The sequence below is a fragment of the Ceratina calcarata genome, unplaced genomic scaffold, assembly GCF_001652005.2.
Source record: "Ceratina calcarata isolate Rehan_Ccalc_2016 unplaced genomic scaffold, ASM165200v1 scaffold88.2, whole genome shotgun sequence".
In the NCBI taxonomy this organism is placed as follows: Eukaryota; Metazoa; Arthropoda; class Insecta; order Hymenoptera; family Apidae; genus Ceratina; species Ceratina calcarata.
In genome coordinates this window covers 177,735-195,037 of record NW_017180156.1, presented here as the reverse complement: position 1 = coordinate 195,037, position 17,303 = coordinate 177,735, and the positions used below count along the sequence as shown (strand labels likewise).

Here is a 17,303-nt window from a genome sequence, read left to right as displayed (position 1 = left end):
CACACACACGAAAGTAAGTCGAAGCTCAGGTTGGTCAACCTTAGAAAAGTAAAGCAAATAGCGCGCACTGTAGTCTGAATGCAGCAACGATTGACGCTGTTGTGCCGCACAGCCTGTGCGGCTGTGCGCTCATAGAGTTATTATCGTTATTATTAGTAGGGTTAGTATCGTTAGTATGCGCTATGCTTCTAAAGTATAACCGCACTTACGATTTGCCGAATAACGAAAAACAAATGATCAGTCAGAAAATCGAAAATTAATTTTAAAAGCGAAAGAATATATAATTTCGTAGTATAATTTACTTTCGCGTGGAACAAATGTATTTATGTATTATGAAAGTAGTTAGTGAAAATCGAAGGAAATGGCAAGAATAGATGACTGCGTTTTAGAAAATTCAAATATAAAAACAAGCGCTAACGAATTGCTCGCTTTCCAAGGGGAATTGAAAGAGGAAAAGGAACTTATTAAAAAAATGTTGGCAAAGATCGATGCTCGAATACATGAACTACAGGTATGTCTTATATGTATGTATTTTTATCCAATGTACAATTAATTTGCCTTTAAAAAACGGACTTACTTTACACAGGTAGAACAGCTTCATTTACTGGGCTTAATCAATAAATTATTGAAAAAGGGAGAATCCCCTCTTCATGAATCGACTAGCAATAGTCAAGAAGCATCTATAATTAAAACATTGGACTTGTCTGTACCGTCTACGTATGTGTTTCAAGAAGAAATGGAAGATGAAGACGAAGATTAGAAAAAGGAAATTTTTTAATTTGAGAACACTTGACGATTATTCTGATGATTATCGGTCTATAAATAATGAAACTGTGTGATCGATTTATTCTCTACTAACTTATTTCTTTTTCTTAAATGATACTGTGTTCATATTAACTGTTATTTTATCGACAATAAAGATAGAATAAACAGCATTGAATACAAATCAAACTATTATTATTATTTCTTAAGTGGAGGAATCGTATCGTCTATACAAGTATGATCTGTAGTTTCCAACTACTGTAGTTTCGAACTGTACGAAACATTTTGTACTGGATTAGCAGCGTGTAACTCGAAATAAGTATCTAAGTATTTATACGTTTTACGATGGATTGCCCTGTCCTTGTCTCACGTGGCCCGAATCTTCGATGAATGGTGGCGGTCTGAACTGATCCGCAGAAAAACGCGTCATAAATATTCCTACACCTTCTATCATTGCTAACAATAGTCCTCCGATAAGCGCACTACCAGCCATTGCTGGTAAACCATTTCTTGCTGCTAATATTCCACCAGTAGCTGCTCCACTGATAATAGTATTCCATGGATCTTCCTTTTTCCTAAGGTGAACCAATGCGCAATCTATAGTGGAGAACGTACCACCCCATATTGCAAAGTTTCCAGCAATGATGGGGGATCTTTGCTTAACAGCCATAAGACTGCCTTGAAGTCTTTTGTTTATTCCACTGGGCGCGTTGCGGAAACCCTTGATACTTTGAAATACCGCTCCTCCTATACCACCCATAGTAAACGCACCTCCGCAATCGTCTACTATACGCCAAGGGCATGGTTCTCTTGTGTATTCTTCCATTCCTTAATTGATATTCTGAAACACATGCTAGGTATTAATTGAAGTTTCCTTTTATGAATCACAAAATGTACGATATCTTAATAAAAAGAAACAAAAAATAATTAAGAATTGGTAAAAGTACTCTGCATAGATATAATGGTGAACACAGGCCAAAGCATTCGCTTGTAATGAGAGCTCAGGTAAATGTTACGTTATAAACAAATGCTACTGTAATAGTAATAAGAGGATTGTTTGGTTCGTGAAACCTATATTTCATATCAGAATTTGTTCACTCTTCTCTCACAAATGAATGTTCTAGCCCGTGTAACCATCATCTTAACATGAAGATTCTTTAATAGTAACCTTTAACATCGACTCTTTCTAACGTTATACTGATAGTAACAATTTGCTAACTCTGTCTTCAGATATATTTTGGTTCTAAAAAACGGTTATGTAAAAATAACACGATTATATACACGTATATGGACCATAAAAGAAGATATAGGAAAGCTAATATATGCTTGAATCGTGGTTATGTCGCTGGTTCTCATGCACGTTTTATTACCATTTACCGAAATACCGTAACAATTACACACAGAGCCTCGTTCTCGTTAAACAAATAAAATTCTTTTTCGTATTTACCATAAAATTCTTATAAAACAATTTCCCTGTCGAGGAGGAAGATACTCGAAGCCCCAAGCACGGCAAGGACGATGGTTGGACAACGTGACCGTGACTACGTTAATAAATCATCGTACGAATGAACATTTCGTATGATTATATAACAGAGCGTATCACGGATAACACAGTATTATTACACAAATCATTTTTCTACATAAATTAAATTATTTTATACGCCCGATCATTTTATCTTAACATGTTACACGATCGATTTTATAATACTCTTGCGCTCTTGCGTATCGTAATGACGCAATGGATCAATTCTGATAGGTAAGTTTCAAATCGAACTATAAAAGGAATGTGAGCTATCGTTTACTAGGTCTAATTATAAACGAATAATCTTACGAATCGATAGCGATCGGACGATCAAAGACAGTTCTTATTTTCTACCACATATGTTAAGTTTTATAGTTAGTTGATTAAATGCGATACGACAAGCAACAGCAGCAGCAGTTCGTCGAACGCTGGCTAGACTGGCGCACAATTACGGCAGTTTAAAATAGACTGAACCGAGGATCCAAAAATACATGAAACTTTTCGTTAGTTCTCGATGTCCAGTCGTTTCGTGCGACTGGAAATATCGTACGGAAAAGAAATATCGTCTTACGACGTACATTTCATTTTTCTAGTCTCCGGTAATTTGAAATTTGTTAATACATTAAAGCTCGCGAGCTAGACTTGTACGCCCCAGACATCGATATTAAATCTAACAATTGAAAAGATATGTAACGTTTAAATGGAAAATTTCCTCGCCATTAAAACGATCGGCGAAACGTGAAGTTATTTTGTGCTCGACAATTACCGATACTAACACCTAATCGTTCAGTCAGCTAGGATTAGGATAAAAATGGGCAAAGTGAAAATATCTAAGAAGCAGATCCGTTTTTCTATTGTTCCGCGTGTAAAAGTGACGTTTCTTGCAGATAAAAATGTCAGACAACCAAGCGCTTGAATCCATCGCTGAGCCAAGCTCCCATCTGCTTGAAACTACGAAGCTCGATCAGTTAGATAACGCGAAAAACACGGCTGCGACCGATATCGAAAATTCAGCCGCCTCGGTCGAAAATCAGGATGTACCGATGCAAAACACCGAGTGCAACCTTCCGATACGAACGGAAAGCGAAGCGATCGAAATATCTAGTAGAGAAAGGAATTCGACCGTCGTCGCAGAAGTTACAAAAAGTATCGATGAAACCGTAAACGAATCTACGGAGAAAATAAAAGCAGAGGATAACGAAGCAGCCTCCGAACCGAAACAAAACGATCGATACGTAAGTTGTTGCGAATGACGAATTATAGACATGATATTTTTACGAGATTACGGTAGCTATCTATTTTCTTTTTAGCCGAGTATTTCGGAAATCGAGGGACAAGCAGCTATAGGCGCGGGAGATACTTGCTTCGTAACAAGACGAGACGGAAACGTTGCCGCCGCTCAAAAATCCGAGGAACAAATCACAGTTACTTCGGCGATCGAGCAGATCCGGCCAGAAAGCGAGAAAGCATTCGCAGAAAATGACAAAGCCGCGACCGATGTTGAATTTACGATATCGAAACTGAAGGAAGAAGTTCAGGTAAGATTAAATCTACATATACGTATGTGTATAAATACCTCACAGTGTATTTTGATAAATAAAAGGTAAGTTTATTGTCCCCGTTTTTGCAGAGAACATGCGACGAACGAGACTGTTATCAGAAGAAGTTCGAGATAATGGAGCAAAAATTGAACGAATTGCAAGTCTCGTACGATGCTCTACTAAAGGGAGAAGGTAACGAGGTGATGCTTCGCCGTATGGTGGATCAATTAAAGGATAAGCTGATTCAGACATCCTTGCAACTGGAAGATCGAATTCGTACCGTTTCTAATCAGGAGAAACAGATAAGCGCCTTAAATAGTCAAGTGGCTTCGTTGAAGGAGGTGGAAACTCTCACGAGGAGCCTTTTGCAAATCCGTAACATGGAAGTAAAGCACTTACAGGTAAATCACCATTTCTTTGCTCTTTGCAAACATTGAATTCTTTTCAATTACCGGACAATAAAAAAAAACTTTAGAAAAAGAAGTAAATTTGAATGCTTAACGATATACAAAAATACACGTATGCATAGGCCGAGGTTGACGACATGGAAGTTCGAATCAACGAGGAACGAGAACGATATAACACTATGATCAATAAAATGGATGCTGCGGTAAAATTGAATGCCGATTTGAAGAAGGAGTACGAGACGCAACTCACACTTTTCCGAGATCTACGAGAAAAATACGAAGAAAAGGTTTCGTTGTTATCCGAAGAGAAACGAGCCCTCGAAGCTAACACGCAGCCTGTTTCTAAATAATTAGATGTAATACAATCTCGTTCGATCGTTTTGTAATTATTGTAATTTGTATAAAATACAAGTTGTTTGTGGATGTCTATATCTTTCTATTTATTTTCCCACCAATAACAACCTAATCGATTTATATTAGTATCTTTTTTGCAGGCCGTAGGGTTACAGCACTAAATAATTTTATTTCTATAGGCATTTTATCGAAATAGTGAAAATTACGATATCAATTAATTGGAATGTCGTTCACACTGAAGTTTCCGTGGTGTAGTGGTTATCACATCCGCCTAACACGCGGAAGGTCCCCGGTTCGATCCCGGGCGGAAACATTACTTTTGCAATTGAAAAATACGAAGAACTTTTGCATAATCATTTGACAAAAGCGAATGAACTGTCTACGCACTTACGACTTACGACAAACTTCTTGGAAACGAATGAGGAAAATTCATATTTATTCTTGACACTGTTAGCACACGCAATGCGCGGTGATTCCCGGCCAGTCCCCCTTGCGTACTTTCACACCGTATAGAGTGCAATGCATCTTATAATATGCAGTCTTAAGAATAATATTTATTTTTTTAACATATATATTTTTCTGTTAAATACTAGAGACCTCATCTCAAAACATTTTTTAAAAAAGATACTGATGAACTTCGTTTATCTAGTCATTAAACTTGAAGTCAATGGAACTGTTGTACAAAGTATAACGAAATTTAATGAACAAAGACAAATATTAATAATTATTATCGTAATTATCGACGGGCGTAGAATAAAAAGAATGATAAAAATGATATGACCTAATATGACCTCGATTCGCGACAAGAAAGAAATGAGACTAACGGAAAGAGATCTGTTTCTCGTAAGCCTGTGCACCGCGTGCAGTCACGGTGATTCCCGGCCAAGCACCTTGGAGTGTTGAACTTTCGAGCAAACATTAATGCTCCCAACCTCGCGGTCCGTATAAATACAGTGGAGCTCGGTGTACCTGATATCATTGTCTGTTACATCCTCAACCGATCCGTAGCAAGTGGTAAGTAAACGTCAAAATATAATTATTTGAGAAAAACGTACCTATTTCACAAAGTAATCGCGATATTATGTGTTTCATACTCTATTTTTACGCGATTTAGATAAACATGAAGAGCTTCGTGTTTGCAATCTTGGTCACTGCTTTCGTGGCAGCCGCATTTGGGGAAGTGGTCGAGGATTCAGATCAATTATTGGTACAACTAAATGGATTTATGTTAAACATAGTGACTATTTTTATCAATTGACGATAAACTATTTTTTTTTTATCCAGCGTCTTCCTCGTGAAGCTGACCCAGCTAAACCCAACCGACCGATCTATATTCCTCCACCGAGACCACCCCATCCGGTAAGCTTAACAACGAGCGGTTAGATTATAACAAAACTGAAATTACAAATATTTTTGGAAAGCTGTAACTCTGTTTTCTTTTAAAGCGACTCCGTCGTGATGCCGACCCGGAAGCCAAACCAGAAGCTGAACCCGGTAAACCTAGTCGTCCAGTCTATGTTCCTCCACCAAGACCACCTCATCCGGTAAAATAAATATCGAACAATTAGTGTACATATGTATCATAATGAAATTTAACGCGTGTTTTTTCTTCAGCGTCTTCGCCGCGAAGCTGATCCCGGTAAACCTAGACCTAATCCTAAGCCAATACATCTTCCTGGACCTAGACCACATCCGGTAAGAATTTGAATACATTTACAATTTGTATCTTTAACAAACATACATATGTAGACGTACGAGTGAATTAGATACTATGTTAAATTTTGGTTTATTTATTTCAGCGCCTTCGCTAAATCTGGCGTCAATGGGTTTTCTACATCCATCCTGGTGGCAGCTACGATCAATATAACAACGTAACGATGACGGCCACAAAACTAATTTTATTTATTGTTAAGAACAAGTCTCTGATCGAATATATGTATATGTACATGTCGTGAAAATTATGTTCATTGTAATTTATCAATAAAATTGATTCTATTCTGTATACGCTATTTCAAATGAATCTCGAACTTATACCTTTCCCTTAGAGTTAAGTTTTTATTTATCGGTAAAGGAAATTCAAAATGATAATTAAGAGAAGAATAAAGCTCTTTTTGATATTGATAAGAGCACCGATCAAGCAATTCAGACAATAAGTCAGAATTGATAATTTAAAAGAGTTTTAATTCGCGAACTATAGTTCTCCGCTTGTTGAAATTAATATAATGATCGATACTTTAAACGAAATTTCAAACAAACAATATATTTCAATGCGCTCCTCAGCTCGAACACTATTTTTAAGTAGCCATCCCTAGGTTTTGTTTTTTAGTCAAGGATCGTAAAATAAAAATTCCAAAATTTGTTTCCGTTCATTTATTAATCAAAACTATAATTCCAGCATTCTCGATAGTCTCGATATTTATCTTCGATTGACATCGAGACATCGAGTTACACATGACCAGCTTTCGATCTGTCATTTTTTCATGTTTCCCAACCTGTTTCGAACTCCAACCTCACTCATTATTGTCACAGATCATAGTGTTTGTTGTGAACACGTGCTACTCGAAGTGTGTTTTGTTGAATAACAAAAATAAAGCAATAAAGAAAAATGGCAAAGTTTTGCATGAGTAAGCTCGATATCCGTAGAATTCATATCATATTTTCATTGCGAATTATTTCGTTTATCTTGTATTTAATATTTTGTTTACAGAGAAACCTAGCAAGCGGATGCCAGCTCGAAAAAGATATAAAATTGAGAAAAAAGTTCGGGAACATAATCGGAAAGCTCGAAAGGAAGCTAAGAAACATAGTAAAAGTAAAGATTCTTGGTGTCTACATTTAACACTATATAAAAACATGCTAACTCCTTCCATAATGTTTTAGAAAAGCCAAAAATAATCGAGGTACCCAATCAGTGCCCTTTCAAGGAAGATATTCTTAAAGAAGTGGAAGCTATGAAGAAACAAAATGAAGAAGAAAAACAAAAACAAAAAGAAGCTGCACGTGCAAAGAAGCAAGAGGAGCTAGCAAAAGGAGGCCTAAAAGGATTAGTTTTGAGCGCGGAGGCCAAACAAGCAGAGCATCAAGAGATGGAAGTAGACAGAGTACACGATAAATTAAAAGATGCTTTGGTTAAGGAAGAGAATTCATTGAAAGCTTATTACAAAGAATTCAAAAAAGTCTTGTATGCTGCCGATGTCATTCTCGAAGTTGTGGATGCTAGAGATCCATTGGGAACTAGATGCAAGCAGGTATAATGAAGAGAAATATTTTAATTACTCGAATGTAAACTGATTTCTATAAATTACAGGTAGAAGAAGCTGTGAAAAATATTGGGGGGAACAAGCGATTAGTCATCGTCTTAAATAAAGCAGATTTGGTACCTCGAGAGAATTTAAATCAGTGGCTGAAATACTTGAGGAGCAGTTTACCGGCTGTAGCATTTAAAGCTTCTACCCAAGACCAAGCCAAAAGATTGGGTAGAAGAAAACTTGGAAAGAAGACTGAAGATATGATACAAAGTGGGACTTGTTTCGGTGCTGAATTACTCTTATCTCTTCTCGCAAATTATTGTAGAAACGTTGGAAACGTAAAAACTAGTATCAGAGTGGGAGTCGTCGGTCTTCCAAACGTTGGCAAATCTAGTGTTATTAATTCCTTGAAACGGAGCAGAGCATGTAACGTAGGAAGCACTCCAGGTATTTAATTTATAATCTTTGCAATTCTATGTGTCTTATACATTTGTTGCTTTATATAATTTTCTATTTTTAGGAGTAACAAAAGCCATGCAAGCGGTGCAGTTGGATTCCAAGATAAAATTATTGGACTCTCCGGGAATAGTCTTCGAAAATCCTGGAGAAAACTCCGATGGATCGTCAGTAGCATTAAAGAATGCTATCAAAATTCAATCGTTGAAAGATCCCTTCACACCAGCTACCGCTATTCTAAAAAGGGTTTCTAAACCGCAGATAATGGAAATGTATACTATACCAGACTTTACTACGCCAGACGAATTTTTTGCTTTGAAAGCCCAGCGAATGGGAAAATTTAGGAAAGGCGGTATACCGGATATGACGGCAGCCGCACGTAGCATATTAGAAGATTGGAACTCTGGAAAAATCAGATATTACACGGTGCCCCCTGAACAACCGGAATGTCATGTGTCAGCGGAAATCGTAAGCCAAATAAGCAAGGAATTTGACATTGACAACAATTTTGCCGAACAGGAGAAGATGGTACTTGACAATATCGAAGAAGAATCTGCGAAGAATAAAGCTAACGATCCGTTATTGATCGAGAGTTCCGGACCAGTCGTTTCTGCCATGTCAGTTCAGTTAGAGAAAGAAGCAGTAAGTAATTTATTTAAACCGTGCATGTATATAAATGTTGATTGCAATTAATTTTTACAGCAAATTAAGATACAAGATAAATTAAAGAAGAAACTGGAGAAGAAAAAGAATGCGAATGAAGCGAGGAAGAAGAAAGCCGATCCGATATTTGAAATCGAAGGCAATCAGAAGTTGAATAAACTTAATAAATTACAGTTTAAAAAAGAAAAGAAAAATCGAGCCAGAAGAGGTAAGACCATCTATTTAATTCAAACTGTATTTGTTTTTATACTTATCTGGATTTTATAGAAAAAGCAGCTACCAAGTTGGCTGGCCAATTCGAAGGATTCAGTATCTCGGCGCCTGACGACTACAATTTTAATACAGATTTCATAGAAAAGTAGACGTATTGCAAGCATATGTAGAATAAATAAAAAATAAATAAAAAGATACTGGTTTTGTATAATACTTATGTCTTCCTTAATACCCAAAGTTTTTTTTAAAAATGAACCGTTTAAGTTGCTTTTACAGGGATTCGAAACTTCGAATAAAGTGTATGTAATAGATAAGGGATTTAAAACGGAAATTTCAAAGGGTAAAGATCAATACTGAAATATTCATTTCGTGTAGATGTAACAACGCTCGTTTACGCTGTCTTAATTCTATTCGCGGTATCATATTCATGTTGACTTCTAAACGATGCCACGTGCACGTTTTACAAGCGCCGCTGACGAAAATAATTTGTCGGTTTTTTCTTTGGGTAGGAGCGGGTTTACTATGAAATACCGGCCAACGCACGCATACTAAAGTATCATTCGCACAAAATTTTGCCCTAATTATTATATTCTGTTCCCCAGTCGCGCCTCATTTCGAAAAAAACACGATTTATTACTGCAAGTGAAGCATACTTGTATTAGAAATATCTCTCACTTGAGTATTTCACGTACGTGTCTTACAATAAAATAACAAAAATATTTATATTTTTTATACTATATTTGTTCTGTGATTTAAAATCAAGTGGGTTTAGATTAGAAATATCTATTACATTTGAGTGTTTCACACATGCGTATTTTTGTACAATAAAAAAAACTGTTTCTTTATCTCAGAGATAATCCTCATATCAGTGGAAAATAGATATTCATAATCTCTGATGCACTTGATATTACGAGGCAGAACTATAATGCAATGCTTGCATGAAAATGATGACCAGCGTATACGATAACAGACAATTTACGCGTTACACAATTCAGCAGTCACTTGCCTAGGAGGCATTCAACAAAGTAACATTTATAGCGTGAAGTGCCCCTTCAGTTAAAGCTGATCCGCTTCTCGCCCAGTTTAACTGTTTTTATTAGTGCTTAGTCTTGCTGATACATCAGAGCAGACAAATATTCGGGATGAGTAAAACCGAGAAGAGCTGTTCACAAATTTCATTTCCGATAAAGAAACCCGGGCCACCAAAAATATGGAACGTGGTAGAAATTAAAAAGGACAAGACAATGAAGTTTTCTATTCAAGAGATACCTGAGGACAGGTACGAAGAAGTGGTCGAACACATGTGCAAATATTTTATCGCCGACGAGCCGACGTGCAATTTTATGAGTAAGTTTTTAGCTTTCTCTGCTTATTTTGTTAGATCGTTGCAAAAATAAATATAGTTCTCAAATGTAATACATCAGCAATCAATTTTGAACTGATTTAATATCTATAAAGAAATATATAGAGTACCGACCGATTTAATAAGAAAATTTAAGCTAGATTTCATCTTTCGAATGTATCTTTGTAGTCATTGTATCAACGATAAGAATTATTTTAATTTTCAAGTAAAATTTAAGAAGTGGCGTGCTTAGAAACCTTGAATGTTCCCCACTATCATTCATGGAACGTGAAACACTATCATTCATGGAACGTGAAACACTATCATTCACGAAATGACACAGCAAATGAAGATAAATATATACAATGTACATTCACCCATACCACTACCAGAATGTATCAAATAAGCGTTTATTGTTTTGTTATTTTTAAATTACGCACTTTTTAAATTACGTTAAACATTTATCTTCGATTATTACGAGTACGATTATTAAAACTTAAAAATGTGGAGCAAATAAAGTAGAAAATAAGGCCGCGGCCGTCATAAAAGTTACGTTAGCTTTCGCAATAAAATCTTTCCACCCTGATGTTCTTGCTCCCATTTTCTACTTCATCAAATTGTTTTTCAATCATCAGCAGAACTTTAAACTAACTTTAATTATCAAATAACATCAATATTGGCAGACTCGAGAAGATATTTCGATTGTAGTAAACGTATGAATGAATATTACAATTATTTTAGATGGCAAAGACGATCCCGAATTCGTAGACACTTTTCGAATCCTTTGGAGGGATCTTTTAAACGAAGGATTGTCCGTTGGTGCTTTTATAGACGATCCCAATGGTGGCAAACCGATACTCGCAGCAGCCAACATGCTGACAATCACTTCAAAGGATGAAAAATTCGATACTAATATTTTAAAGGTCCATAAAAATAATTTAAGACATATTAAATATAAATATTTATATTTCTCCTAATTAAATGATATCGAATAAATTGTCACAGTCGAAAAAGGCAAAAGATATAATGGAAGCCGTATTGGATTTGAGTAAAAAGGCGAACGTGTTTGAAAAGTACGGAGTAGATTACTACATGAACGCGTTTGGTCTCTCCGTAGAGCCAAAATATCGAGGAGCCAGCTTGGGTGCCCATCTCCTCAACGCCAGGTTCTCAAATCTTGCATTAATAATCACGCGAATGTATTAACTGATTAATTTCTTCGTTACTCAATTCAGATTAAAAAATGTTACAGGACAAATATAGGTCGTGAATACAAGATTCCAGTGACGTGTACAGCGTTCACTTCCCCGATTTCACAGAAACTAGCTGAGAGATGCGGTTTTGAAACGCTGGTAGAACAAGATTATGATAAAATTGTAGACAAGAACGGAAAGCCGATTTTCCGTGGGATAAAAGTGAAGGATTTGAAAGTAATGGCCAAGAGGCTCGATTAACCCATTTGCATTATAATATTACAACTAACTTTTATTTATTAATTTTACTCTAGAACTTGAGAAAATGCATTCTGTTCTGATATGATACTGTATGCATGTAATTAGCACTGTTCTCTAATAAATTTATGTAATTACATGTATTTATGTATAATACTTGTCTATACTTGTATTAGTTATTATTATCTCAATTATTGTATTAAATGTTATGTCACTCAGTAGATAGCGCGATACATCAATCACTACAACTATCCCAACAAGGATTATATTTTTATCAATTTTTGTATGAATTCTTGAATTAATCATTATATCGAGGATTGTATCAAACATTACAACAACTGTTCTACGGAATATTGTAACAACTTTTATTTACTTGATGCAAATGAGTAAGCGCCAATGACATTATTCAAGCATAGATTGACATAGTCGGAGGAAATCGAGACGCTTCTTTCATCATGTCGCAAGAGTTTGGGTATACTCTTCCAATCTCCCGAATTACGCAATTCTTCCGAAGAATGGTTGCTCTCATGGATTCAGAGACAATATGAATAGCGGCGTCGCTGTCTATTGCTGGTCGTAGAAGGATGAGCACGACGAGTAAATTACCTGACAATGAAACAAACGGTCTCAATTTGCGTCGCCGGAAAACTTTATTCTACCGCGTTTGAAGGGTACGCGCCGGAAAAACGAATGCAATTTTCCACTTCTTTAATGCAATTTACACTGCCGCTCAGAATATCTCGCCATTTCTTTTTCGCCACGTGCCGATATAATAATATGCGTAGTGTTGGTAGCAACAAATTGATTTAATTATTGTAATTTATTTAAATTCTATGTCCCCCTGTTTGCGTCTCATTCTAGTTTGCACCTTATTTAGTGTCAAAAATGAGAAAAAGAACATTTACGTGAACTTTGATACGGATCAGAATGCCAAAGCCAAGACTAATGGAAGCGATCGTTAAGACACAGGATAAATAAATGAGAGTATATAATTATTTGTTATTATGATTGGTAAAATATTTAATGAAATATATTAAAATTAGATAATACAGGAACTGTCCAGACACTTTTCAAGCTTTGAAAACAAGAATCATCTGTTCGGATGAAACTCAGTTCAGGGGAGAAAAGATGTACATTTCGGATTTTTGTCAAAGCTCGACGAAAAATGCGTCCCCTCGATTCGGTTAATAAAATGTCTCTTTGTCGCGTGGAACGTGGAATGCCGCCTCTGAACTCGATGCGGCCTGAATTTCAATAGTATCGAAATACGTCTAACTGTTTTATCAGCGGTGCATGCGGAAACATATACAGGTAACTTCCGGTTTAGACGAATTCGAATGCATCCAAAACGGTCAACGTCGTTTGAAATCCAACCAATATTATGACGAACCCCGGTTACGGGTGTATCGAAAAGCGAGTAACTAGATGTGTGCTCATTAATCGACGAACATCAATCACGATGATTGAACTGACTAGATCGTCGTTTCCCACTCCCTTTTACTGTATCCATATCACTTTTACTGTATACCTACATCAAGTACTTTGTACATACATGTCTCTGTACATCTCTGTTCACAACGAGGCATTCGGAGAGTATGACAACAGAGATGTACTGGTGACGTGCCGTTTACCCACCTACGTAAATTTTCGTTTCGTTCCCTCTGGGTGCGGTGACAATCGATAATCTTGACAAATGGATGTTGAAGCGTGGGAGTAGAGCACACGCGAGTTCTCTAACGTCAAGTTCCAATCAGAAAAATGGATGACTGCTACAACTTAAGTATACGAATGTTTTGTATTGTACGTGTCATCGATAATTTATGTCTCTTATTGAAAGCATTCTACAATCTATGATACTGAGCATGTATAAATATTCTTTGGATATCTTTAGATGAATGTTTTATTGAGGTCTATTTTAAAATGATTCGTGAACTATGTATGTACTGGATGAAATAAAATTTGTGAAATCAATTGTCTTTTTACTGTATAAAGAATTATTCACATATATAATATTTTAATTTGTAATCAATTTTTAATTGCAATCTGTATTATATTTGTACATTTTTATTGAATACTATGTTTAATATAAATATCATAACTAATTTTGTTGTTCTATTTTCTTGTGGGAATTCAATCAAGCTTAAATCTGAATGTGCATTCTTTACCATAATAGCAAAATAATTGAAACATTTTGGAATTGCAACAATAGGATTCGGCAGGACACTTCACGCGCATGCGTGCAAACTCCTACACGCGTGCACAGCATCGTTCTGCTCTACGAAGATGTAAGTATGAGCTTGGAGTGGAGTCGCCGCGAATTTGTCCGCCGCCTCAGTCGCGTTCAACGCGCCCTACGATCAAGTGTGTTCTCGTTCATTCTCACCCCGTTTTCTCAGTTTCCCATCACACATTCTCGTCCCTCGTCAAAGATAAACCATTCAAACTCTGTGATTTTTACTCAACGAAAACGACAGTCAAACATTTAACGTAAACCCAGGAATCGAAGGTGAACGCACCTCGGCTTCGAATTCCCTTTTTTAATTTTAGTAACGAGAATCAATTTTGCTTTTTCTTTAAAGCAAGGAGGAGGAGCCTACAATCAAAAACCGTGTGCAATTGGTTTTCTTGATAACTCTTCGGGGGTTGCTTTTCCGCTTACTTGGTAGTTAACATTGACGTCTGACAGAGATTAAATTCGATTAAATCGGAAGCCAACAGATTCTAGAGGCTAGATTCTTTTCCTATACTTGTTTTCTGCAATATTTCATTGACGCAACCGCGAGCGAAAAAGTGACGCCGCAAACACTTCTCTCTTAGTGACAGGTGACAAGCCGAGAAATGAAAGAACAAAACCTGTTGCGGGATGAATTACTGACACGTTGTCGTTGCAACGTTTCGGCGATGGACAGTTTTTCTCTAAACCCGATCCTTGTTTTTACAACAAAACGAAAACGAATAATTCAACACTTCTTTTAACTCCGAACGTGTCTCTAATTGTGCATTCAATGTTCCTTTAATCAAATGAGTTCGTTCATTAGATGCAAAATTAAAGCATGAAAAACATTCGAAATTGGTTCAATGTCTTTTGTAAACTTCGACATCAATCCTTCCATCAATTATTCATTTCCTCGACATGCTCTCACGGTTAATTCAATTTTCTTAATCAGATGCTTTTATAAAACAGTTCATTTAAGCCTTCAAAGGGGAAAGATCATATGCTAGCTCGATAAAGAAAAGCATTTAAAATTAATTCATAAACGTTGATATTTTTTGTAATACTTTCATACATGATATTTGAGCAAAATTGTATTCTGAACAGGCGACGTGTAAGGGTCTCAAAATTCTGTGTTCACTGGATGGCATCAAAAGCTTCCCAAACAATGACAGCGTTTTTGAATAGATAAAAAAACAAAAAACTATCATCGGTGAATTTACAGTTAACATTCTGTTTTGCGTCTGTTTGCAATCTGAATGTGCAATTGATACAGGAACACGAGAAGAAAGAAAGAATACTTCTTTTGCCCGCAGTGTTCAATTACTTCTCAATATCCAACCAATGTAGATCCCTTTATTAAATTGCACGTTTAATCCCATCATAAAGGATCCATGCGTTATTTGAATCGAAGAAAGAAAATTCTAAGTTCTATTTTAAAATCTACGGTCCATTCAACAAGTTGACTGCACCTGTTTATTCTTCTCACGGAACTATCGCTTGAAACGCAACACGCAAAGGAATAAAAATATTCTGATATCGATGACTAAAATTGAACATGAAACGATTGTATTAAAATTCTAATTGCAAAATATTTCCAATCGCGTATGAAAGAGTAGGACGCTCATATTTCCCTTTGACCAAGCCTAAGACATATGAAGACATTTTATTCTGCACTCCATTCCGTTTTCATCGTTTTTCGTTTTCGCAAAAGTCGGATGGCACAGCGAAGTGCTCCCACGTAAAACGTTACTTGTGCCGGAAACAGGTTCCGCGAAATCCTCAGGTTTACGAATTCGCGTTTGCAACTGGTCACGTCGACACGATTTACGATCCCCCATTACGTATTTCTTTCACGATCTCCACGAGATTTCTACTCCTATCCCCGTTCCAGATAACGATAGTACCAATTAGTGTCTCGAACAAGTTTCGGTGACTATTGGTTATTAAAAATCCAAATAGATGTTCCTTACTAACAATCATATTAAATGAAACATTATAGAGTATCAGAAAAATTCTATTTAATAAAGTACAACAAATTTTAATTTATTATGATGTCTCTTTGAACTAACTGTCTTTCACTTATCAATTAGGCTGTACAAAGGGATTATTTTGCACAGTAGAAAACGGATTACCGCGACTCGGCAAAGTGTTCATTAATCGTCCTAAACTCTGTTGTAATAATTAAATAAGTTAGGAAGCTTTTTAATCCAGCGAAATCTTATCGATATCCATAAAATCCACTCTAGTGCAGATATTCTATCGACATGTGGCAGAATCGTAGCTGCTCGTAGCCAAGAACTCAGTGAAAAATCGATCAAGAGATGAAATCGTCGGACGCTTAGCCGAAGTTCAGTTAAGCCATGAATTGTTCGCGTCGACTAAAAACTTGAGGATCGCGAGTTGAAGACCCGCAAACGACATGTCCGTGGGAAGAAAAGTCGAGCCGGTGGCCGGTAATCAAACGTTTTTAATAAACGACGAGGACGAGGAAAACTCGGTTCGAAGGAATCGCACAGAAGAGGATTACCGGCTGACGGATCTCTCGAACGGCACGCTGTTTGATGTCAACGCGACGGACGAGATCGACTCCTTCTACTTCTACGAGGTGAGTCTAAGTAAACATCTATAAATATAGCAGATCTTTGAAAAACATACAGCTAATCGACCGAGCGTCTGCCAAACCAATTAACTTGCTATTCCAAACATTCTTTCAGTTTTATATGTTCAATATACGATTCACTGAATAATATGATTGAATGATTATGCATATATTGTGTATAATCCATATAATAAGTTATACGTGCAATAAGAAATAAAACTGAACCAACGTCCCTTAAGGATGTATTGGCTATACCCCTTGGAAAAATTCTGGACAAATGAAAATTTTTTTTCCCCTAAAAATTGCGAAAAATGCTTCAAATAAAAGTTGTTTTCCTTCTAACTTCGATATTTAACGAGTTACGTATGATTATTTGGCATTTTATTAATGTTGACAAAATCCGACCATCCCAGCGTCGAAACGGCGAACTTTTGGCAAAAAATTTCATTTTTCCTTAATTACTCCTAAACCGTTAGATCTACGGAAAAATTGTATAGGACCTTTCTTATAGAGGACGACGAGATCTACAA

At 36.4% G+C, this 17,303-nt stretch overlaps 7 protein-coding genes and 1 non-coding gene across 15 annotated transcripts in view; 7 read left to right on the top strand and 1 right to left on the bottom strand.

Annotated features, from left to right (window-relative positions):
• Positions 1 to 123: 123 nt before the first annotated feature.
• LOC108631347 (uncharacterized) lies at positions 124 to 946 on the top strand. Its single transcript, XM_018035191.2, has 2 exons — positions 124 to 511; positions 587 to 946. The coding sequence occupies exons 1-2, from the start codon at positions 362 to 364 to the stop codon at positions 758 to 760; spliced, it is 324 nt and encodes a 107-aa protein (XP_017890680.1). The 5' UTR covers positions 124 to 361; the 3' UTR covers positions 761 to 946.
• On the bottom strand, positions 931 to 2,705 carry LOC108631345 (mitochondrial import inner membrane translocase subunit Tim17-B). Of its 2 annotated transcripts, none has more exons than XM_018035188.2 (2): positions 2,210 to 2,705; positions 931 to 1,603 (listed from the first exon to the last, which is right to left on the bottom strand). In XM_018035188.2, the coding sequence occupies exon 2, from the start codon at positions 1,586 to 1,588 to the stop codon at positions 1,103 to 1,105; it is 486 nt and encodes a 161-aa protein (XP_017890677.1). In that variant the 5' UTR covers positions 1,589 to 1,603; positions 2,210 to 2,705; the 3' UTR covers positions 931 to 1,102. The 2 variants fall into 2 exon arrangements, with proteins under 2 accessions (XP_017890677.1, XP_026674589.1); XM_026818788.1 differs by lacking the exon at positions 2,210 to 2,705 and adding an exon at positions 1,931 to 1,980.
• Positions 2,706 to 2,782: 77 nt separating this feature from the next.
• LOC108631344 (tropomyosin isoforms a/b/d/f) lies at positions 2,783 to 4,661 on the top strand. The gene is made up of 5 exons (XM_018035187.2): positions 2,783 to 2,883; positions 3,172 to 3,519; positions 3,595 to 3,822; positions 3,915 to 4,226; positions 4,355 to 4,661. Exons 2-5 carry the CDS (start codon positions 3,178 to 3,180, stop codon positions 4,580 to 4,582), a joined length of 1,110 nt encoding a protein of 369 aa, XP_017890676.1. The 5' UTR covers positions 2,783 to 2,883; positions 3,172 to 3,177; the 3' UTR covers positions 4,583 to 4,661.
• Positions 4,662 to 4,826: 165 nt separating this feature from the next.
• On the top strand, positions 4,827 to 4,899 carry TRNAV-AAC (transfer RNA valine (anticodon AAC)). The gene has a single exon. It is a non-coding gene; the product is annotated as a tRNA-Val (tRNA).
• A 592-nt stretch (positions 4,900 to 5,491) lies between these two features.
• On the top strand, positions 5,492 to 6,551 carry Apid1 (apidaecin 1). The gene is made up of 6 exons (XM_018035189.2): positions 5,492 to 5,600; positions 5,701 to 5,793; positions 5,871 to 5,945; positions 6,032 to 6,130; positions 6,201 to 6,281; positions 6,386 to 6,551. The coding sequence occupies exons 2-6, from the start codon at positions 5,707 to 5,709 to the stop codon at positions 6,395 to 6,397; spliced, it is 354 nt and encodes a 117-aa protein (XP_017890678.1). The 5' UTR covers positions 5,492 to 5,600; positions 5,701 to 5,706; the 3' UTR covers positions 6,398 to 6,551.
• Positions 6,552 to 7,085: 534 nt separating this feature from the next.
• On the top strand, positions 7,086 to 9,379 carry Ns1 (Nucleostemin 1). Its single transcript, XM_018035185.2, has 7 exons — positions 7,086 to 7,210; positions 7,294 to 7,398; positions 7,467 to 7,834; positions 7,894 to 8,281; positions 8,355 to 8,932; positions 8,993 to 9,161; positions 9,221 to 9,379. Exons 1-7 carry the CDS (start codon positions 7,192 to 7,194, stop codon positions 9,313 to 9,315), a joined length of 1,722 nt encoding a protein of 573 aa, XP_017890674.1. The 5' UTR covers positions 7,086 to 7,191; the 3' UTR covers positions 9,316 to 9,379.
• Positions 9,380 to 10,152: 773 nt separating this feature from the next.
• On the top strand, positions 10,153 to 12,237 carry LOC108631325 (uncharacterized). Its single transcript, XM_018035166.2, has 4 exons — positions 10,153 to 10,513; positions 11,250 to 11,431; positions 11,514 to 11,674; positions 11,761 to 12,237. The coding sequence occupies exons 1-4, from the start codon at positions 10,309 to 10,311 to the stop codon at positions 11,960 to 11,962; spliced, it is 750 nt and encodes a 249-aa protein (XP_017890655.1). The 5' UTR covers positions 10,153 to 10,308; the 3' UTR covers positions 11,963 to 12,237.
• A 2,033-nt stretch (positions 12,238 to 14,270) lies between these two features.
• Positions 14,271 to 17,303, top strand: part of CCAP-R (Crustacean cardioactive peptide receptor) — a 33,454-nt gene continuing 30,421 nt past the window's right edge. Inside the window, exons 1-3 of one of the 7 annotated variants that reach the window (XM_026818791.1) lie at positions 14,276 to 14,465; positions 14,539 to 15,384; positions 16,421 to 16,779. In XM_026818791.1, the coding sequence (XP_026674592.1) occupies positions 16,594 to 16,779 (186 nt within the window). In that variant the 5' untranslated portion in view covers positions 14,276 to 14,465; positions 14,539 to 15,384; positions 16,421 to 16,593. Of the gene's footprint in view, positions 15,385 to 16,420; positions 16,780 to 17,303 lie in introns of all 7 variants that reach the window. The other 6 variants (XM_026818793.1, XM_018035163.2, XM_018035162.2 and 3 more) reach the window with 6 other exon arrangements.